General features: G+C 42.5%; 1 protein-coding gene across 2 annotated transcripts in view; it reads left to right on the forward strand.

Moving 5' to 3' along the window:
* The window catches only part of LOC311265858 (plexin-A1-like), a 326,362-nt gene that overhangs the window by 103,505 nt on the left and 199,421 nt on the right, over window positions 1-23,436 (forward strand). For both annotated transcript variants that reach the window (XM_084367924.1, XM_084367925.1), the window contains exon 4: window positions 5,328-5,510. In XM_084367924.1, coding sequence (XP_084224050.1) covers window positions 5,328-5,510 — 183 coding nt within the window. The remainder of the gene's footprint in view (window positions 1-5,327; window positions 5,511-23,436) is intronic.

A 23,436-nucleotide genomic window follows, 5' to 3' on the forward strand; every position in this document is an offset into this window, starting at 1 on the left:
TTATTATATTACAATATCCATACTCTTCCCGTCCAGTGTATCTGCAGATTTGGTGAATTTAAAAGTTGTTTTTGATAAACTGAAGGATTCAGTGTTACTTTACGGGATGAGGAAAATCTCCTACTTCTTCAGCTAAATAAACTTCTAGAATCTCTTGGATTAAATCTGGAGAATTCAAATTTAAAATGTGTTTCTGATAAACCAAAGGATGAAGTCTTTCTTTACGACTTCATTCATTGTTAAACTAAGCAAACTTTTTAAAAACCCTCTTGGATTAGCAGGAAACTGCATCATCACAGAGCTGAGCACAGGGCCGTTCTTCTGAGCTCACAGAACAGAACAGAGTATGATGCATTGCTGTAGATTAAACTAGCCAACAGTAGATAAAGTAATTCAAATCAGCACAACTTTAAAAGGAGTGAACTGTAACACACACATTAGTGCAGCAACATTGTTTACTGCAGAATAAGTACTTTGGATAAACTTTGCTGATAATACTTATTATTCTTTTACTATTATCACAGTGTGGTATAAGTACTTTTACTGAATACTTAACTATCCAGGTGATTGAAAAAATCAGCACCGTTATTGAGGACAGTGCACCTCTTCAAGTATAGGTGGAAATAAAATCACAATGGCAGAAGTTACTCATAGTAAATGGTTGTTTGAAGAGTATAATGAATTTCAACAATCAAATCTCACCCTGATTATATGACACATAGTGTGTTTGATATTATGACGGGGTATCTAGAGTGTCCTAAACAAAATGTGAGAGCACAAATTAGGCTTCACGATATTAGAAAAACATGCGTGCATGTTACTCTATAGCATCAAACTCCGACTTATCCAAGAACCCTTAAAAGAGTTGAAATGATGTTTATATTAGACAGACTTCTCTCAGAAAATGAGAACTGAGCACAGTTTTGCATTTGTATAAAGCAGCACAACAGTTGTAGAATTACTTTTTGAGTTGATCTGCCTTACTTGACATTGCACATTCTGTGATGTTGACTATTGCGCATGTGCACATTGTGTTGTCACTGCTGAAGCGATATATTGTGCATCCTTAGGAGAAGTGACCAACAGTAAATGACAGCCCAAAAGAGGCTGGTTATTGAGTGTCCTAGTTGTTTGTACCGGAAAACTGAAATTCTTGCTCAGATTCATACTGCTCTTTGTTAATTGTTTGAAGAGTTTCTGTTTTGAATCAGAGCTTTATCAATTCAGAACTTGGTTCTTATACTGGTTTGTGTCAGGTATACTCAGCCGTAGTTTTTGGTAATGTGAGATAAATGTACCCTATTAACAATTTTGTTTTGTTCAGAAGTGGTTTGGACCAGATGTCCTGTTCTGAATGTCCCCTTAAGTTTACAAATGGCCTTAACTGCATGCCTAATAATGAACTTTCATCCCGTATCAATCTTAATTGTGACCTTTGTTTGAAAACCTATTGACAGTCTTTGTTGAATATCCAGATAATGAACACATATCTGACAAAAGTGGGACAAGATGGCCCAGTGTGGGATGGTCTTAGGCCCCACTTACACTTGTTATTGAGTGTCTTGCTCACACTTGACATCACTTTAGTCTTGTTGTAAGTTCAGCTGCCATTGTTGACTGACTTATTTCCACTTTGGGAGGAGAAAAGCTTGCACGAGCATCTCGAAGGAACACATACATTTACATCTTTAAAACAGATGCATGAAGTTTCTCAGTGTAAATGGATTGCATTCAGTGTGTGTGATGATGATCACATGTAAGTCAGGATTTCTTTGGGCCTCATGACATGCATCACATGTTAAAAATGCTTCTTATACACTAATAATGACCTATAACTTTTAGTCCGAGACACAGAAAAACAAACAGAAGGTGATCAAAATGATGAAAGTCTGTGCTTTCTAAATGAGGCTCTTCTGTCACGTCCGTATTAGCGGCTGAAAAAGCGCCTCCTCAACGAGCTGCTGTGGAGGGATGATAGAGTAGGCACGCCGTAGGAATTACATGACTACAAGGCACACAACAGCTAGCAGATGTCAGGTCTGTGTGAGGCCACATTTGTCTGCAGTGAAAACACGTCGACTGAACGCTCCACTGTGCCTCAATCTGAGCTGTTGACTCTATGGTAATGATGCAAGTCAGGCTAAACATAACAAACCATTAGCGTCCTCAGCATGCCGGCAACAGCGCTGGGAAGATGGCGATCTCACATTCTGTGTGAGCTCCACAGACACTGGGAGTGCAGATTAGTTTATAAGTACGAGGCGCCCCGGCATAAATAAATCCAGCCTAAATTATTATTGTTATTACCAGCGACTGCCATAAACCATTTTTACTGCAGTCGTGTTCTTTAAAAGTTTTGGTTCGGACACAAAGAGGATGGCAGGCCAGTTTTGATTCAGTATTCATAAGTCTTCTCTTTGTGCCCTATTATTTATTCTCAGCTCGGTGGAGAGACCTCTAGCAGCTACATTTAGTCGTTCCTAACAACAATCCCGTGACCTGTAAATGCTCGAGGATCATCGCCCTGATGATGCTCTTGAAGGAACGAAAAAAGGGAACAAAGGAAGGAAAGAGCTGCAGACACGTGAAAGCAATAAAAAAAAAAGAGCAACCCTTCTGGGACGGACTTGATTTCCCACTGGCCGGTCTTTGTGAACCTTGAGAGAAAAAAAGAGCAATGAGGAAAAAGAGAAAAGAGTGAAGAAGAGGATTAGGAGCAGGAAGAGGAGGAGGAGAAAGGGATGAAAGGAAAGAGGAGATAGAGAGAGAGGAAATGAGCGGAAGTTCTGCTGTCTTTATCAGAGGAAACAAGGGGATCAGTGGCAGCAACCCAAGACCAGGGTTCACGCTGTCACCGAGCCAGACTCTCTCTCACTTCTTCCTCCTCTCCCTGTCTTGATTTCCACATGTTCACTCCCTCCTCATCATATCTGACTCCATCTCCTCTGCATCACTTCACTTGCTTTTCCTTTTTCTGTTTACTTGCTCTAGTTTTCCTCCTTTGTCCTCTCTTCCTCTCAAATAACTCGCTAAACAGTTTCCAAAATTGAGAACATGTTTATGTAAATCGCACAAAAGCCGAAGCATTGTTTGTACGTCTCTCCCCCTCTCTCCCTTTTCCTCTCACTTTGTTCTGGAAGTTCAACTTTGCAGCGTTTCTGGCAGGAAAATTCTGCCACGGGCTTTTTTTTTGTATTCAACCCTTCGTCAACCTGCAACACACACAGTTACGCGCGCACACACACACACACACACACACACACACGTTCCCTGACAGCTCTGCTGGTTTGGAGGGATGGGGTGATTGATTAGTCTCTATGGAGACAATACGTCTTGTAATGAACAAGAGAAAGCTAGCATGTTCATTTGTGTAGTGTGGGAGGGTCCAGCCCGGTTGTGTGTGCGTGTGTGTGTGTGTGTGTGTGTGTGTGTGTGTGTGTGTGTGTGCGTGTGCTTTGTTCCTGTGAATGTTAATCTACATTTTTCTGCTTCATATTTTCAGTTAGTGTCTGCGTGTGAATTACCATAGTGAGCTCGTTTATGAGCAAATGGATATTGCAATCTTTTTTTTTGTCACTCTTGGCCGAGGGGGAAAAGGTGCTTAGTCAATAAAGCTTAAATGTGACAAAGTGCAAAGGGTAAATACTTGGCGAATAAATCTTGTCGTGCATGAAGCATGTGACTTAAACATCCACTGAAGAGATGAAAAATAACAACAGATGGAAATGTCAGATGTGTGTGGCCAATGAGGAGACAGTAACCTCCCTCAAATTAACATAGAAAACAAACAGAAATGTCATACTGTCCTATGAATCCTACAGTCTGGCTTTGGCTTTGCAAATTTGTCTGAAGTTGAAAATGTCATTGTCATGAAAAGTTCATTCCTGGTCTATCTTAAAAAAAGGGTTAGTAACTACAAAAATCAAGGAAACCAATACTTGGGATTGCTTGAATTTTTCTTAATTACTGATATAGTTCAACTTTAAACTTGTTTAATGTAATAAGTATGTAAATGTAATAAATTCCCAGGTAGAACTTCACTGCACTTTGCTTTTGCACTTCCAGTATATCATGTCAGGATATTTTAAGTCATGAAAATCTCTGAAAGGAAACAAAGTCATTAAAGCACAAAACTGCTGTTCTGCTTCTAACGTATTTGGCTGGACAGTCAAAAAACTGGCAGTGGCACCGGAATGAGTAATTAGAGCTTCAAACTGTATCTCCATGAACCACCTCGTAATGTAAATGTGCATTTAAAGAGCGTTTTCTTTTAACATTTGCTCTACATTTGGATGGAAACTTGGCTCATGTACTCTCCACCCGTGTACTGTATGTTTATTCGTATATGTCACTGTGTGTATGAGCGAGCATCTGTGTAATCTCCTCCCAGACTTGTGTGGACCTGAAGTTGTGTATTTCCTTCAGTGCCTCTCAGTATGTGTGCTCGTGTGTGTGTGTGTGAGGTCGCCACAGTAATTCAGTTGCTGTCGATTATCTCCGTTACACATGTCAGAGTCGGGGGGGGAACCTCCTGATGCGCACATAGCTATCACATGCTTTTAATGACATGCCTATTACACGCACGCACACATACGCACAGGTTCATAAATCAGGCGTGACATATCAACATATCAGCGTGGCGATGTGCCTGTACCAGACACTTTGATTATGATATGCTAATCTGACCTATAATTTACTTCCTGTCATCTCTCTGTCATCTCCGCCGGTGTCCTGCTCGCGTGTTCTCTCCCCCCCTCTCCATGTTTACTCCAGCTCCATCTGATGCACTCCCTGTATTGGCTCGTCTCTTATTAGAAACCACGCTGCCAAAGCTGTATACAAAGAAATCAATATTTAAAACATTAGCGAAACAACTGTTCATCCATTCGAACCATGCTGAGATGCTTAATTGCTTGGTTTGACATCATGTACTATGAAATAATCAAAGGCTGAGATGGAGGGGAAGGCATCAATCACAGAGGCCTCACTTGGATACCAGTTTGATCGGGCCTTTTGTCCTCACTGCAAGACGAATGTCACTGTCTCCTCTTGTCTATCAGTTTTCAAAAAAGTAACCAAAAAAGGGAGCTGAGGAAAATGAAGTTAATTTTTCCAGTGACGCCCATTAATTTCTCACCATTCCTCCCTAAATCTGCAGCAGCTTGGCTTCGCTCCAGCACCATAAAACGTGCTCTAAGTGCCGAGGAGATGGAAAGCCTCCTCCTTCTTTAAGAATTAATGTTGGTTTAACGAGAAAAGGGATTTAAAAAGTGTTAATAGTTGAGTTAATGGCTCTCTCTCTCCTTCTATCCTCCCCGACACCCCAGCCGCTGCAGATAGACGACAACTTCTGCGGCCAGGACTTCAACCAGCCTCTGGGGGGCACTACCGCCATCGAGGGCATCCCGCTCTACGTGGACAAGGACGACGGCATGACATCTGTGGCGGCCTACGACTACCGCGGACACACTGTGGCGTTCACTGGCACCCGCAGCGGACGCATGAAGAAGGTAGGCCTCCTAGAGTGTGTGTGTGCATGAGTGTGTGCGCTCAGTTTGCTCTGTAAAGTAGAGGGTGTGTTGCTGTTGTGGTGTGAAGCCATCACAGCTCCATTGGTGATGACTCATCAATGTTTTAACTTGGAGTAAAGGACTGGAAACAATTCAAACTGGAAAAAGTCAACGACACAGCCACTCAAAAAACATAACGACGCCTCTAACATCGACTTTAAGTGTTGAAATTACATATAAATGTTGTAATTCCATCACATAAGTTCGGAGTTAAGGGTCACATTCAGTACCTGCTGTAGTGCTGGATAATTGAAAGGTAAATAACTTAAGGGTTAACTAGTGCAGCTGCCCTGATTTGCAAGAGGTAATGGACCGATAAGAAACACAGTCAGGTTAGAATTGTAAATGTGTTATATTCTACTGAGTGGTAGAGGTAAATCAAAATGTCAGACACATCTTCTGTTTTAAGTAATGTTTCACAAAGAAGCTACTAACTAGAGGTCAGCCACCACGGACACACTCCCAGAAACTCCTCTAGCAACAATGTGGAGGTGTGGAGGTGTGGGGTTGGGGCAATGGACAGAACCACTGTGAGGCATATGAAGGGGGGACCCACTCTTTAAAATCTTTAATAAGCATAATTGTTTTCAGTGAATATTATATTATTTATATTATATCTTTACAATGATGTAGGCTATTGAGGGGGGCACCTCTGTTTTTTGCAGGATGGGGGGTCTGGACCCCTCTGTCCCCTGTGTAATTCCCACCTATGTGTGTTTATGTAGAAGTTGCCCTTAACTTTATTCCACGTAATAATTGAATAAAAACATGAGGTTTATGCAAAAGATTGCTTTAATCTATTCAGACGTATTTAAAGGAGACATGTTATGCTCATTTTCAGGTTCATAATTTTATTTTGGGTCACTACTAGAGAGGTTTACATGCTTAAGTGTGAACTGTTCTGATCTTTTACATGCACAAGAACCTTTATAAAACACTGACGGACAGGAAGAAAAGGAAAAAGCATAAACATGTGATTAATTGAGATGAAAAATGTACACATAATAAAAGTACCGATGTTTTAGGCATTAATATGTTTTTTAAGTTTACAGTGAATGTGTAAATTGTTCAAGAAACATCATCACAAAGGAACAGTGCTGTTCTGCAGCTGTAACATTATCAGCTGACAGTTTCTGTCCTCCTTTCTTGTTGTGTATTTTCTGGCTTCTGTTGTTGGCTCTTTCTTATACATTGTCAACGATGTGAGACATAAATTACAGCGAAAACTGACATAAAATGAATAAAATGTGACTAAATTGGGGATTCAAATGCCCCTGCTGGAGTAAAAAAAACTTAAGTGTGTGTGTGTGTGTCTGTTTTCATGCTCTGCGGAAATCCATTTTCACTTTGAAGCAATTTTGTGTCATTTTATGATGTATTTTCAATGGTCATTGGTTTTGGCATCGCTGACAAATGGTTTTGTCATCAGAAATCTCATTGCAGACATCAGCTGTGACTGTGTGTGTGTGTGTGTGTGTGTGTGTGTGTGTGTGTGTGTGTGTGTGTGTGTGTGTGTGTGTGTGATTTGTCTCAAAATGGCTTTTTACTGCTCTGACACTGTCATTGAATGCTTTTTTAAAAAAATAGCGAATAAGACACATATAGTACGATGAAGGAAAAAGTAAGGCAGCAGCTCCGGCGATGCCAGTTTTCTCCTACACAGCGAGGTCGTGTGTGTGTGTGTGTGTGTGTGTGTGTGTGCGGTGTGTGTTTGTACCTGCTGGTGTGTGGAGCTCATGCTGTTCGACAAAGCCGAGCTGTGTGGGTTTTATCTTGCAGAGTGTTGTTTGGTGGTCTAGTCACGGTGCTGTCAAGAGCCAGGGAGTGTTTCTGAGTGGCTATAAGGTGTGTGACGATGATTTCTTATGTGTGAAAGCCCCATGTTAAGTGTGTTTTTGTATGAGTGTGTGTAGATCTGTGCATTTGTTGTGTGCTGTCCTCAATCACAGGCAAGTAGTAATTTCCCAGCATGTTCAGCATACACGCAGCACGCAGTCCCTCTGAGTGTTTGCCTGTGGGGTTTACAGTATGTGTGTGCGCTCCTCAAGTACCCATGTTGAGTAGACCTCACGGTGTGTCTGCCAATCAGCTGCTCCTTCATCTGAGATCCTGACTGTGTTTTTTCACTTTTCCCCTCAGCGGGACGTCTCCGTACCAGAGTGTCCGTGTCACCGGTACTCCGGAGACTAAATAAAACGGTTACCTGAGGATAAAAATAATCGCGTAAAATCCATAGATGACACAAAATAAATTTAAAAAAAGAATCCACGTTTCACTGTCAGCGGCGTTTAACTTTGAAAAGTTTTCGAGCCTGTTCCCCAGAGCTCGTCCCCACTTTGAAGTCATCCATCATTTTGTAGGTGCTCACATGGTGACGTCTTTGTTTGGACGTCTTTGTGTTCACATCGCACTTTCTGTCATTTTCCATTAAAGCCGACAAAAAGGCATTTTGAAACATTCAGCTGCTGCGTTTTTTTTTTCTTTGATACGAGTTTGACAGTTTCAGCATTAGGGCCCGTGTGTTCCTGTAGTCGGCTGAGTATCTGTTGCAGTAATGCTGCTGTCAACTGCTTTTATATCGGCTATGATAATGGGCACAACACACACTCCCTGGCGCGCGCACATGCCTCCTTACACAGCTTCCTGTCTCTGGTGTTTTGCTAAGTCGACTGAAACCTAGCCCACTAGTCCTTGCGCCTGACCCCTGTTCTGACGTGTGTGTGCGCCGATGGATGATTTGTGTGTGTGTGTTCAGCGTGTGGGGTCAGCAGATCCTGGATGATATCCCGCTGATCGGAATCCCATTTCCCCTCAGCCGGCGTGTCTTCCTGTGCTCGGGGGATGGAGGGAGGAAGGTGAACACGGAGGTGGAGGCTGCCGGTGTCCTCGCACAGATCAATGCAGATGCTGCAGTAGCATGCAGTCGTCTGTATGAGCAGGAGAAAGGCGAGACGGGACACCGGTGGCGATAAATCAGCAGCCATTAAGACCTATAGTCAGTTTATGAGGCCTGTACATTTGTCGGTGTCTGGTAAGTCTCTTTTGTCTGACACGGGAGGTGATTAGTTCGAGCTTTAAATTAGGTCATCCAAAATAAATTGGAGAACAACGGCTAAACGGCTGAAGTTGATTTGTACATAACAGAATTTGGAGGGAGGAAGAGGCAGTAGAGCTGGGATTAGAGCGAAAGAGGAGAGGAGAGGGGCTGAGTCAGATGGAGAGAGATGGTTACAGGCTGTGTGGTTTTATTGCTATTCATTGGGAGTTAAACTGTGCTCCTTGGCCTAATGAAATGTAAAGCTGCAGCGTATCGATGTCTGCACACGCGCACGCTCATTAGAATTCCTGCAATGTGACTGTTGCTGAATGTGTGTTCGCCTGCGTGGACACGTCTCGGCTGCTAGACTCCCTGTATTGATTGATCTATGAATATATAATGGCTAGTGTAAATCTTAGACCTAGGCAGTCCATTGGATAAGTGATGGTGTCTTTGTCTGTGTGGGTGCGTGTGTGTGTGTGTGTGTGTGTGTGTGTGTGTGTGTGTGTGTGTGTGTGTGTGTGTGTGTGTGTGTGTGTGTGTGTGTGTGTGTGTGTGTGTGTGTGTGTGTGTGTGTGTGTGTGTGTGTGTGTGAGGGCAACAGAGAGAGCTGTGACGTAAACCGGGGTGAATCTGTGCCACCTCACATCAGCATGACTAATCAGAAAGCCATCACTGACTAAGCACACAGCACGTATGTGCTAAATACCCACCTAGCATCTCTGTTGCTTAGTTAGTGTGATTCTTTCCAACACTGTTGTATGAGTTGGCCTTGCTGACTGCAAATCAACATTCCACTGGTAAATTCTTGTGACTCTTTCTTTTATTGGCTTCACGTGGCACAGTGCAGAACAGTTGATTACAGTATTTTTGATTGAATTGTGCTGAATTGCCTTCGTTAGCAAAAGGTAGCTATTGACCGGTCAGATTGCTGATCTGGATATAACACCATGGTGATTATGATGCAGATTGTACGCCTTGCAGTGTAAGACACATGGCAGGATGTGGATGGAGAATATAAGTCTGTTGGTCTGTTCAACATCAAATAAATCAGCAACTATTTTACAGTAACAATAATTGATTAATTGTTTCACTTGTGTTAGACAAAACAAGCAATTTGAATGTGATATTTTTTATTATTTATTTATTTATTTATTATTAGATCATTTGGGAATTAATCATCAGACTAATTGCTAATAAAATAAGTAATAGTTGTGACCCTAAACCTTTGTACATAACATGTCTTACAGCGTGATTAGTTTGTGGAGCACATGATGAAAACAAGTTTGTGCGATGTTGAACCTATCTGAACTGTAAAGCTCTTTTCAAATGGGCCTTATTTCCAATATCAGAAGTCAAAAACACAATATACTCATTGTTGTAGCAGGTAAAGAGTGACTTTGGTTTTTGCTACACAGTGGCCGCTGTGGTCACATGTGACTGTGCTGCTGCTAAATGCTCAAACTTAGTGTGACAGTAGCATAAGTGTAAAACAATAAGAGACATCCTGCATTGAGCGTGAACATTCTTTGGCACTGGAAAGAGTAAAAACCTTAACTCAAGCTCCACTGACTAGCTGTTTTCCCATATTTCAACTTGAGCTGCACAATATTTGAAAACCATAACATTTGGTTTTCTGTGTTATATGTTGCAATCTGAAAAAACAAAACAAATACAGGAATTTTCAAAAAATAATTTACATTCTTCCATGTATTCAAAAACCCAAATGGACTAAATTAGACATACCTGATATGATAAATCTTGAAGATTAGTTTTGGAAAATGGGAACCTTGTGAGTTTTGTGTTTGTATCAAGCAGTTATAGCAGAACATGTATTTGTTAAATTGCCTTACTTGACATGGCACATCCTGCGGTGTGACTATTGTGCATGTGCACGTTGCGATGTTGATGCTGAAACGTGTGACCCTACCTTCAACTCCATCTCAGCTGAGGACAACCATTCCAGTTGAAACCATTGGGCAAAGCTAATTAGTGGACCTTGATTTAAAATGTTACTGCAAATGACTCAACACTGTCAGTTAGATGGCACTGTAAACGGTAATGTACAGCTCACCTATGTCAGGTCGTGGGAACAGTGTTGCTTAGTGACTAACAAAGTAAAAATGGATGCCACCGTGCTCACTTCGTGTTTACCACCTTTTAATGTCAGGCGTTAGGTGTGAGAAAAGTGTAGGCAACAAAATCGTCTTTACTCTTTAACATGGTTATCATGAAGGCGCTATTAAGTGTAGGATGTATAGTGCAGGATGGAAGGCGGGGGATAAAGGATTCGGAGGGTGTTGAAGGCTGAAGGACGTTATAGAATGTATGATAAAAGCCTGAGGACTCAGATAAAAGACACGAGACAGAGGAACGTGTGATGAAAGATGTGAAGCAGGACAAAGCATGTAGGACATATTGCGTGTAAGGAAACAGTTTACTGGATGTAGGATGCAGCCTCGCAGCCACAGTGTGAAGACAGAACAGGCTGCCTGTCTCCTCGTGGAGAGCCACCAGTCACATGCCCGCCAGCAGCAGCAGCATGTTTAAGTTTATACATTATATATTGTTGTTCTTTGTTCAGGACTTCAAAGAAGAACATGAGTACATTTTTCTTTTTTAACACCACAGCGCATCACTCTGTAGGTAGACCAAGTGTAGGTGGGGTACGGATCGCTTTTAACAGCATGAAAACGCACTATGGGCTGCCTTCTGTGCCGTTTGCCAGAAACATCCTAAAACACCCCCCTCAGATCTCAGTAAAAACCTGGAAATCCTTTCATTCCCCTCATTTCGTCTCCTCTTTTGTCTACCTGGGAGAACAAGGCGCTCTCGCCACATCAGGCTAGATGAAAAGAAACTCTCAACAGCCTGAAGTATTTCCAGATTTCAGAAACAAAAAGAGGCGAGCAAGACGGCAAGAGAGTGAGGGGAGATTTACCCAGAGCGGCGTATAGGTGTGTGAACGTGGATGTGTGTGTGGTGGGTGAAGGGGGGGTGGTTTCATGTCATTTCATCATTTCCCTGCTAGCAGCGAATCCAATTACTTTTCCCTTTCCTTTCTATCTTGGAAGATAGCCTGAGTGACAGGAGCGATTGGAGCAGTGCTGCTGAGGTAACTGTGCCAACCGGTTGATTGACACAACGCTGGCACTTCGCTGCCTTGAGACACGGAGTCGAGTGAGACTGGTTAGGCTTCAGGGCATCTCGGAGCCAGCGAGGTGGACCAGAAGTTCAGCGGCCCCACTCCTCCGATGGTACACCCTCCCACTCAGAGATGATCTAATTCGTTCTTTGGCAAGAGGCTCCGTGCTTTCTCCTCAACTTTCCGTGTGACAGCAGTGACATATGTCACCCCATCATACCTATCTCCCTCTTCCCCCCAGGAACAGCACCCCCCCACCCCAACCCCCTTAATGATAACAACCCCTCAGCAGGATGATAAGCTGTGTATATTCTGTGAATTGAGTCATGATGTGCCCACCATCTCTTCAGCAGTGTATCCAATAATGAATTCCAACTTTAAGTCAGGCGACGCCTACTTGCGTCATTACATTCCAGTTTGCATACATTTACTTAAGTACTGTACAATTTTGAGGTGCTTGTACTTTAAGTTTTTGCTCTTTACTAAAGCATTCTGCTTTGAATTTCTACTGCATTACATTTCAGAGGAAAGTATTGTACTGTTTTACAATACTACTACACAATGATTTAATTGACAGCTGCAATTACTTCACAGATTACGTTTTACATAACAAGATAAATGATAATACACTTTTAAGTATTAAAAGCAACATTATGTAGCTTTTTTACCTTAAAATGCAGTGTAGTGAATGGCACAAAATGACAATTTCTTCATAATGTTGCTTTAAACCAGTGCATCCCAATCATTTTCACTCATGACCCCTTAGAAAGCTGTATTTATTGTGGGGGCTTTGTCATATATCTCACATTGTTCCATCAAAATAAGTGTAAGAAGCCAAAACTTAACAAAATATCTTCGAGTCCAAAAAAGTAAAGAAAAAAAAACTCAATGCCAATTTTTCTTCCGTCCTCTTCAATGAATGGTCTCATGATCCCTCAGATTTATCCTTCAACCCTTGATAGGGGCCCAACTCCGTTTAGGAAACTACCTAACTGTATCTAAACTAGACCTCGACCAGCTACAGTAGTAAAACACGCTGCTTACACACTGGAGGATTAGCGGTAACAATCTAATCATGTCATATATATGTATATGTGTGTATATATATTAGTTGGACACTGTCTCAAGAACTTTTCTTTTGATACTTTCAGTACATCTTGCTATAAAGTGGGACTTTAGTTTTTTTTTACATTGTTGCATTGGCATTTTTACTGAAGTAAAGGATCCGAGGACTTCCTCCAGCACTGAGCAGATTCTATTTCTCAGGTTTTATTTGAATTCAATTGAACCTTAAGAGGCCCAAAGAGGCAAAACTATCCGATATGTTTCAGAAAAACAATTACTGGGAATAGTCAGTAAAAACAAATAGCATTTGTGAAGCCTTTAAATCATCTTACAGCCATTAAAATGTGCCCTTGACAGTTACTGCGCTCCACTTTCAGCACACTGGTCTCAGCAGTTTCCCAAGCAGGATACCAGCTCTTCAGTTCCCAGTGAATGAGAGCGCCTTGGATCTCTTCCTGGACTTTGAGATGGCCGTGAATGCATTGGCTCTGCAAGCTTAGCAGTAAAACTAGCTGTCAGAATGATTAAGCCTAATCAGGAAACATGGGATGGGAGGTAATTTAGCATGTGAATGCTAATTAGCACTAGCATTTAGACTGGCAGACGATGATTGAAGCGGCGCATCGGCTGCTCAGCCTGGTTAAATGGCAGAAACACCAGGCTGGTAGAGATGATTGATAATCTTGGGTCGGGCTGCTGTCTGTTTCCCTGTTTGTGTGTGAGTGTGTGCTGACGGGAGTTTCTCTCCTCTCCAATGCAAACTCATAATGAGCAGATGAGCGCAACACCTGAACACACTAATTCCATCTTTATCCCATTAACTGGAAGTTAGAGGAATAATGTCCTATTAGTTTCTCCAAATACACAACAGGCTTTTGTGTAGCTGTGTGTGTGTGTGTGTGTGTGTGTGTGTGTGTGTGTGTGTGTATTAGTGATATCATTCATGCCTGGAGCTTCTTCTCTTGCACACATTCAGTACACACACATGCTTAAAAGTGTGATCTGAGAGTTTTTGAAACCGTAGTTTGGAACCCACACTTTCTATTTGTGTGTCCTTGCTGCTTTGTGGACACGTGAATGAAATTCTATATATAATTGTGTGAGTGGAGCAGTGTTTTTGTGCTCGTGTTTGATCCTCCATAAATGATTGTGTGACTGTGTGTGTGTGTGTGTAGCCATTGTAAGAGCCTGTTGAGGAACGACTAGTGTGTAAATCTTGCAGAGATAATATTACTGCTGTAAGCGGTGCTGGTGTTTGAGTGAATTATCATCCCATTCTCTCCACTAGTGCCTCTCTGCACTGCCTCTCTTCAGGTCTCGTAGCCTTCCTCTCCTCCTCTCCGCTCCCTCTCACTCGTATGTCACCTTCAGCTCTCTCTCTCCCAACCGAGATGGGCTGCATGCCCACAAAATCTGCCTCCCTCGAGATTTCCCGCCTCATCTGTGTGTGTTAGTGTGTGGTGTGTGTGTGTGTGTGGTGTACTGCCCTTCTCTCCTCCACTCCTCATTCCCTCTCTCCTCTCCCTCATTGTCCTTATCTCCTCTATCCATTAGTACATTAGTGTACGTCAGCCCGGAAAAAAGTGCTATCTCTGTCGAGCCTTTCATGAGCGAGGGAGACGGAGCTAGATGAACAGATACAAAGACACGGAAGGCAGATACAAAAATAATGTGATAGGCCAACTTATAAATGATCATACTGAGCATCTAATAGTGAATAGACTTGCGTTTATGTCACGTTTTTCTAGTCTTACGAAGTCTGAAAGTCCTTAAAAACACACTTTCATACAATGGTGGCAGAGGCTGCCATGCAAGGTGCCGACTTGTTCATCAGCAGCGACACAGCGCCTCCTTTCAAAAGCGCCCCAAGATATTCCTATGTTCAGCCGTTCACACACTGACGGAACAGCAATCCGACATGTGTGAATCTGTGAATCTGGAAATGTGGATACTTCCACATGCAGCCGGGAGATCCAGGGAACAAACCACTGACCTTCAGACTCTACTTTCTGAGCCACAGCCGCTATAGGATTTGGCCAATATTTGATATTATCGAATATTGCAGTCATATGTGATGTTTTTTACAATATAGAACAACAAACAGCTGTTACAGCATCTTCAGGCTTTTATTTTGAAAAGAAAATGCACGCGGAGCTATCCTGGCTGCGGAGGCAACGGGTTGCAATATTGGGAGGTTACTACAGGTTAACTGGCCTGATGTAGGGGCATGCACACAACACTTTAATATACAGACTTAGTTTCTAAGAATGCCAGCTCACCAATTTAGCAGTATTTCAGGTTCAAAGTTGCCAAGGGATTTGAATGAGGCTACATGTCATCTTTGCCGTACGCAGGTACCTAACGGAGCAACACCAGAGCCATGGTTTATACATATAATGCTAACTAACAAATGGACGTAGCTTTATGTGAATGATGCAGTCCATGATATTTAGAAATAGATTTAAACTAAAATATGTTTAGAACATGTAATGCATGGGGTCAATTGTGCACAGGACAACAAAAGCAGAATGTGAAGCATTCAAACTATCTTTTAATTACTGTCATATAAGGCCATAAACTCACATTTAGTAAGATTTTGTGTGAAAAATGAGATTCTTAAAACGTCTTCATCTTAAGTACACGTGAAATGATTTTCTTTTCAGGAAATCTCAGCACCTCTTTCCTTCTTTATTACTGCCAAAAAGATTCCAGGCAGAAAATGAATGCATCAGTGTGAAAAAGAATTAATGGGACTGCACCTTCCGCACGTTAAAATGTCTCCTCTGTACTCATCTGCATTTGAATTCCCCAGCTGTTACTTATCATAGGAGCAGACAAATGGACAGTATGTAGGGGGGGGGGGGGGGGGGGGGAGAAGAACCTTTTTTTCAAAGTCAGCACAGCATCAGATGAGGATGGAGGGATACAGAAATAGTCCTTCTTTAGCGCCGGCAGAGTGATCTGAATTACAACAGCAGGATCTCTGCCACCTCCGGGACGGACGCTGATATGATACTGTTCTGCATCACTTATTAGAGGCAGCCGCTGCTAATGTGCCATTGTGGTTGTAGGTTCAATTCCCAGGTGGGCTATCACTTCATATGTATTACCCCCTGTGTCCTTGAGCAGGGCATTATCTCAGCAGTCCCTGTGGAGGAATATGGCGCAGTGTTAATGGATGGACGATGTGCATGGAGAGCTAGATGGATGGATTAGTGAGCTAATGAATCTTTGATAAGTGGGAAGGCTTTGAGAGTGTCAAGAGACAAAAAGAAAGATCACAGCTAAACCTATCCACTGCGAGACGGCTTTAATTCACTCACAACCCCTCACAGAGTCTGACTTTGGTATTGACATTATGGAAACTGAGTGATGTGCCTGTTGTTGTATGTAGCAAATCCATCTGAACAAAAGGCCTTAAACTGTCCTCTGGCCAAACCAATAGAGCATACTGGGATAATGTTAATGCTGCTGTGTTCCAGGCTGCAGGTAACACATTGTTAACATTTCATCTCTTCCTGATTGGTCAGCCACTGAAAAGATGATGAATAGTGAAACTCTGCAGGCATCGGGTCATATTTCAGGATAAAACAACATATTTGATAACCACTTAGCTAACGTTAGCATTTGACCTTCTTCTAGGTAACATTACCATTTCATTGCATCCAGTGTGTTTCATTCAAGGCTTAAATTAATTTATGCCTTTTCCTTAGTATTGTTTAACACTATGTTGGCTAGGAAGTGGTTGAATGCCAATGTCAGCTATTGGCTAATGGTAGCTAATGGGTTATCAAATGTGTAGTTTTACCTTGAAATATGGTCTGTTGTCTCTCCAGACTTTCACTATACACTGTCTATTACAGTTGCTAAACAATCAGGAAGCAGTGAAATGATTAAAATTTGTCAGATTCCCAGTTTGTACACACCTTGCAACCTGGAACGCATCAGTACGACATTTTGGCTTACCGCCCTGAGCGTGACATCGTGACTGCCGTGTGAAGATGGTCTCTGCCAAAATGTTTCATGTTAATATGAAATCAATATTGATACAGAAGTGTTAGCTGACAGACGCACAACACACTATTTTTCTATCAACTTTCCAATATGTACTTTCCTTTTAGCTCTGCTTTGGTCTCCACCATCTACGGAGAAAAAAAGAATATCTGGCTTATGGCTAAAAGCTCCGCCATATTCTCCACTTATTTTGGTTGTGGCCGACTGGACAGCAACACATCTGCTTTAAGTTGACCACTGTGTGTAAGCCTAGGCCTTACAATAATTACCCATAATGTCACTACACTCATACTGAATCACTAGGAAAATAGTCTCACAACAAAAAAATTAATAAAGTTCAGATAAAGTTCATGTGGTTTGCTTTAAATCCCCCAAACCCACCACAAAGAGCTGTGTGTGTATGTCACGGTCCAGTCTTATGAGTCTTACGAATCATTTTCCCATGATGAATTATTGCGTTATCTCAAAAAACAAAAATCCTTTTGTTTCCTCACGATAAGGAGATGAATTAACTTATGAAAAAACTAGCTTTGGTATCTCAAGATAACAAATTAATTATCTCTGGATCTATAGATAATGGCATAACAAAATAATTGTAAGCTTGACCGTTTTTAGCCTCTGTATCATCCGCATATAATTAAATTAAGCAACAGTATAACCTCTTCCTTGTTGGCATATTATTGGTACACAGACACGCCGAAGGCTAAATGCTGTTAATACTGACATTAATACACATAACGGCCTTTATTGCATGAATGAACTGTCCACTGTCTGCTAAGAAGGGCTTCCCCATCTATGACGTAATCCACATGGTTATAGTGTGAATACAACATATTGTGATCTCGGAAAATGTGCGGCAAGAAATAACCCATTCTTAACCCTGTAACTCCAGAAATCCAGGCCCCTAACCCGTGTCGCTGTAGGCGTCATCCCCCCGGCACAGAGTCAGAACGCCCCGCTGTGAGGGCATGTACGGCCACAAGTCCAGACAAACAACAGACACAGACACATATGCAGACGTTCAGCAGCAGCAGCCAGCGATGTGTTCAGACAGCTGTTGTGCTGATGACCGGTGTCAGGTGCCAGTGGCCTGATTCAAGCTGGCTAACCTCCTCCCATCACAACATGTGTCTGCACAGATACGGGAGGTGATGGGTGGACATGTGTCTCTGTGGCTGGCGTGCATCTGGAGAACAACTGGCATGGTCGGGGGGTAGCTGGTGTGTGTGATGGGGGTGTGTGCACGCAGGTTTGTTTGACATGTTGTACTAGCGTCGAGGGAAAGATGCAGCTCAGTGTGGGTGTGAGTGTGTGTTTGACAATCTTCAGTATTAACATCAAGAGAAAGACGCTGCCTGTGTGGGTGTGTGTTTATGTCTGATTAGAGGGCAGAGGAAACATTTCAGTGAGCGTTTGTGCCTGTTATGTTAATCTCTTTCACATCAAGGAAAGATGCAGCCTGCATGTGTGTGTTGGTGTGTGTGTGTGCACGTGCGTTTGATTAGAGGGCACATGCAGGAAAGGATGCAGACTGTGTGTGTGTTAAGAGGGACTGCAGACGGTCAATTTCCCATTTGTTTGTGTGCACATGTGCAAATGTGTGTATTGGTCCCTGCTAGACACTGATCCTGAGATTAAAGAGGATCTCACACTTGAGTTCATCTTCATCAGTTTGTGTTGTGTTTAGTGTAGGAAATGGTGTGTGTTTATACATTACAGCAGCTGGGCTTTCTTCATGTAGAGTGAGAGCTACCCACCTGATGCCAGGGCAGCTGCCACACTAACCGCCCACTACACACACACATACACACAAACAGTGCCAGTCGACCTTTTTTTTGTATCTCTGAGTGTGTGTCTGCTGCAGAGGGAAGGAGAAAGGGCCAGCTGCACTGTAAAGCCTTCATCAACTGTTCTTCTAGACTGCCCCATCTGTCTATCCATTAATACGCAGACAAATACGCACACACACACCCATAAACTAATGCATACACATGGTCCTTCTGTCGTCTTATCAGACACACACGGGGTGCTTCACACTCAATGGGGTCTGTCACGACAATTATGGGTATTCTCTGATGTCTCATGTGAGGAAAATGTGTGTCTGCTTGGTGCGACACCATGAAACAGCATGCATGGCGTCTCTGTTCCATGACATGGTAGGGATAAGTGAGAAAACTAGAGGAAAAGCCATTATAATGTGTTAAAGTAGGGTGTTGTTTCATCTAAAGCCTCCTCAGTGCGACCTGTACGCAATTTTTCAGGTCTCTGGTACAACTTGTCAATCACAAGGTAGCCGCGCCCTACAGCAGTTCCTTCTGTTTCCTGAAGCAGTAAATCAAATGAGAATGTAGGAGCATTTTCTCATAAGCTCACATACAATTGGACTGGAAAGAATCCAGGTTTAAGGCACTCATACAGTCAATGGATGAACACTAGTCTTTCAAACTATATGCCCTCATGTGATGTAATTATCATGGTGGTGGTTAACATGTCGCTTCAAAATCAAAATGTTCATCTGTGTTGAGAGCTGGTGACTATGAAGGCCAGAGCATATGCTTCACTATAATTTTGTAATCACCTAACCATTCAGTAAGCATCTGGCAGCATCTGCATTTATTGTCTTCCATTCATTTATTCAGGGTTTTCCTTTAATTTGATGTCTGAGTGTTCATTAGAGGATGCACACGGGTATGTCAACTACGAAATGAGGTTTGACATTGACCCGAGTTTGATTGCTTGGCTCATCTGCGATTTTTTGTCAAGTGAGAAAGGTAGCATGGTAAATGGTACATGGTACCATTCTACCTGCTGAATATAAGCATTTTAGCATTGCCATTGTGACATTGGGACTGACTTTAGCACTTAGCCCAAAGCACAGCTGTGCCAAAGTACAGCCTCAGCAAACCACCATCGTGGCTTCAATCTCTTGGGTCCCGGTTGCACCATAAAAGAAGTAGAGTTGATGATGTGAATTAGCCGAAAGGAAAAAAAAGTCTTTATAGATGTTCCGCCATTCTTGAGCTTTAGCCAATTACAGTGGATGTGAGTGTTACAGAAATGGTTGGAAACAGCCCCGCCAATGCCAGTGTTGGAGAGGTGTGTGTGTAGGGTGGGTACTTGAATATCCAACAAGTACTTTTGGTGAAGTACACTGGCACCTTTTGTTTTGTCAACCTTCCAATGCGGTGTGGAATGGATCAGCTATGGAGAAATTGAAATTCTGCCATGTAAAGACCACAGTTTAGTGACGTTTACATTTAGTCCACATAACATTTTGAGATGGACCACACAACTAATCCATTAATCAAGAAAGTGATCAACAGAAGAATCGATGATAATAATTCAGAGTCGCAGCCCTATTGCCAGCACCATCCTCTGCACAGCTCCAAAGAGAAAACATTGTTCTGTGGTGTGTTTTTGTAAATTACGAGCTCTTTTGAGTCCAGTTGTTTCCCCGGTCATTGTCCTAACCTTAATTTCTCTCTGTGTGTTTGAGTCCAAGTCAAAACCAGCTCTCGAGCCAGACGCAAGCATGTCAGGCCACGGCTCAGCACCCTTATGTTAATGAGAGAGCCAGAGAAGGAGAGATACCGAGAGCTGGCGAGGGTCAAGGGGATGTAATGAAATAGACAATAAGAAGGTTGAGAGTGAGAGGCAGACTGCATCGTGTGTGTCAGAGAGAGTCAGAGCGCTGTCCTTGATGATGTTTATGATATTGATTGGCTGCTCTCCAGAAGCTTCCTGATTTCTGATTTGAACATTGTGATTGCAGCGAGAGCATCGAATGTCTCGAGTGGGCTCTGCAATCAAGGACGATGACCCTTCACTTCATATACACTCTCTCTCTCTCACTCACACACACACACACACACACACACACACACACACACACACACACACACACACACACACACACTTACATGCAAACCTGAAGTTGTAATGTGCAACAGTCCTTTTACCCTTGGATTTTGGCTGCACCTGTATTTTCACAGATTGCTGTCTGTATTCAGTCGTCTTCACTGGATCATCTGTTGTTTAACTTTCAAATGATTATGTTTAGTTAATTTCACTTTTTGATATTGATATAACTCCGTCAATGTAAGTTTGGAATACATACAGAAAAAAAAAAAATCAATGTAGCATTGAGCTAATCAGGTCCCAGTGAGAAAAAGCGCATGCTTCATGTTAGGGCTGGGCATACATCAATGTTACATTGTTATTGTAATATGAGACAATATTAGATTTTGGATATCATTATATTGTCATATCATTTAAGTGTTGTCTTGTCCTGGATGTAAAGGCTCCATTACAGTAAACTGATATCATTCTCTGATCTTACCAGACTGTTCTACTTGTTCTAATACCACTCAGCCATTTTATCCACGTGAAAATTGATTGATTATTCTTCAAAGATCTCAATTTGGTAATATTTTGTGAAAGTACCAACAGTCCTCTCAACAATATTGTTGCAGTACTGATATTGAGGTATTTGAGATATATATGTATTGTGATGTAGCCTAAAATATGACAATAGTATTTCTAAATCCATGTTGCCCCGCCCTTCTTTATGTTAACAATGTGTATTCATTTTTGTCAATATTTAATTCCTCCAGTCCCTTCATCACCACCTGCACTGATGTAAATGACCAAACTGGCACATCTCTTCTCTGTGAACCTTTCTGATCTGGTACACATGCAAAAAATGCCGATTATACTGTGCTGAACTGCTTGGCCGTATGCCTCCTCAGCTGCTTCAGAGAATGTTGTGCTTTTTAAACTTTGGAAGTGACTGTGAGTTTTTCTCAGGGAGGAAAGAGACCAGCAGATAAACACGCATTAGGACAGACAGACAAACAGATAAGCAGACACATCAGGCAGAGAGGCACGGAGAAAATATATACAGGCCGATAGTGAGAGAATGGAGGAGGACAAAGAGCCAACCAGAGCTGGTGTTGTTCTGCCATCTGGTCTGTGTGTGTGTGTGTGTGTGTGTGTGTGCGAGCATGTGTGTGCATGCGGTTGCCTCTATTGTATCTGGATACAGCGGAGAGAATGACTTAGATTACCAAGACTGATATCAAAGTCACACTCGAGGACACGCTCCAAATGCCAGCCACACACACACACACACACACACACACACACACACACACACACACACACACACACACACACACACACACACACTCCCCGTCTCTCTTCAGCCTTTTGGTTTTCATTGGGAAGCGTACAAAGCATTCAGCTGAAAGACAGGCGACCGTTGCATTGTGTGTGTGTGTGTGTGTGTGTGAGTGTGTGTTTGTGTATGTGCATACAAGTGTGTGTGGGTCGAGGTCCCTCCTCTAATTGAAGTGTACAGTGACTTGGCAGGCTGCCTGATGTCACAGAGTCATATGGAGGGACAATAGAAGAAGAGAAAGAGAGAGAGAGAGGGGAAGGAAAAGAGGGAGGGAGGGATGAGTTGTAGAAAACCAATGATGGGAGAGGGATGGGGAGAAAAAAAGAGGATAACGGATGGGGGTGGAGGGGGGTAGAGGAGAACGGGAGTGAGCCGATGATGGGGAGAATTAGACGGTTACAACAGAAATAATGCGGTTAGCCTCCTAAATGGATCATAATGCAACGATATTACATTTCACATATTGTTTCATATGTTTGGAGTCATTTTTCTAAATGGCTCAGAGATAGATTTGATGAGGACGTTCCTTTTAGCTTCTTTATTAAAGAAAGATGAAATCAGCGTGCATCATCTCCTCTGAGGGTTTTCAAAGCCTGAAAAAGACGAGCGTACCCTCCCTCAGACAGAATCAAGACGACTGCATCCCGTTCCAAGTATGCTGAATTAGCGATTAGCAGTTTCTGTTTGCAATGTGCCCACTGATGAAGTGATAACTGCCACTGCTCCACTTTGATCCTGAAGATAACTTCAAAACGTGATGTTTCTCAGGCAAGTTCTGACGTTATAAGGAGCATCTTTTGTCTATCATCTTTAATAGATAAAAATATGCATGTGTGTGTGTGTGTGTGTGTGTGTGTGTGTTGAGGGGAGTACAAATTATGACAGTCTGGTGCTAAGTGTTTTCAAGTGCCTTAATTGAGCAGTGAGCTTTGTGTCACATTCACTTCTGCAGCTCCAACTGTCGACCATGCTGATGAGCAGGCCGAACTCTCACCCCACCCCATATCTCTTCCCTACGTCTCTCCATCTCCACCCCGGGGTGATACATAGCAACATTTACATTGTGAGCTCCTAATGTTGTAGTTTGTCTTTTACGCAATAGTTAATTTTATTGTATGTACAGTCAGTGTTGGTACAACATCGATGTGATTTGGCGCCTCTTTTGCGTCAGTTTCGCTTACGTGAGGCATCCCAGATGTCAGCTGTCACACACGCACATCCACACAAACACTAATTAGCACTTCGTCTCCAAAATGAGAAGGCTTAATCCACTCAGGCTTGTTGCTCTGTGAAGTGTGTGCGCTCGTGTGTGTGTGCAGGATTTGGTCTTGTGCTCCTGATCACCCTCTGAGCCAGGCACGAGTAATTCAGCCCCTTCAGAGCACCCTACGTTTAGCTAGCTGTGTGTGTGTGTGTGTGTGTGTGT

This window comes from Pagrus pagrus (genome assembly GCF_965226575.1).
Source record: "Pagrus pagrus genome assembly, chromosome: 11".
Lineage (NCBI taxonomy): Eukaryota > Metazoa > Chordata > Actinopteri > Spariformes > Sparidae > Pagrus > Pagrus pagrus.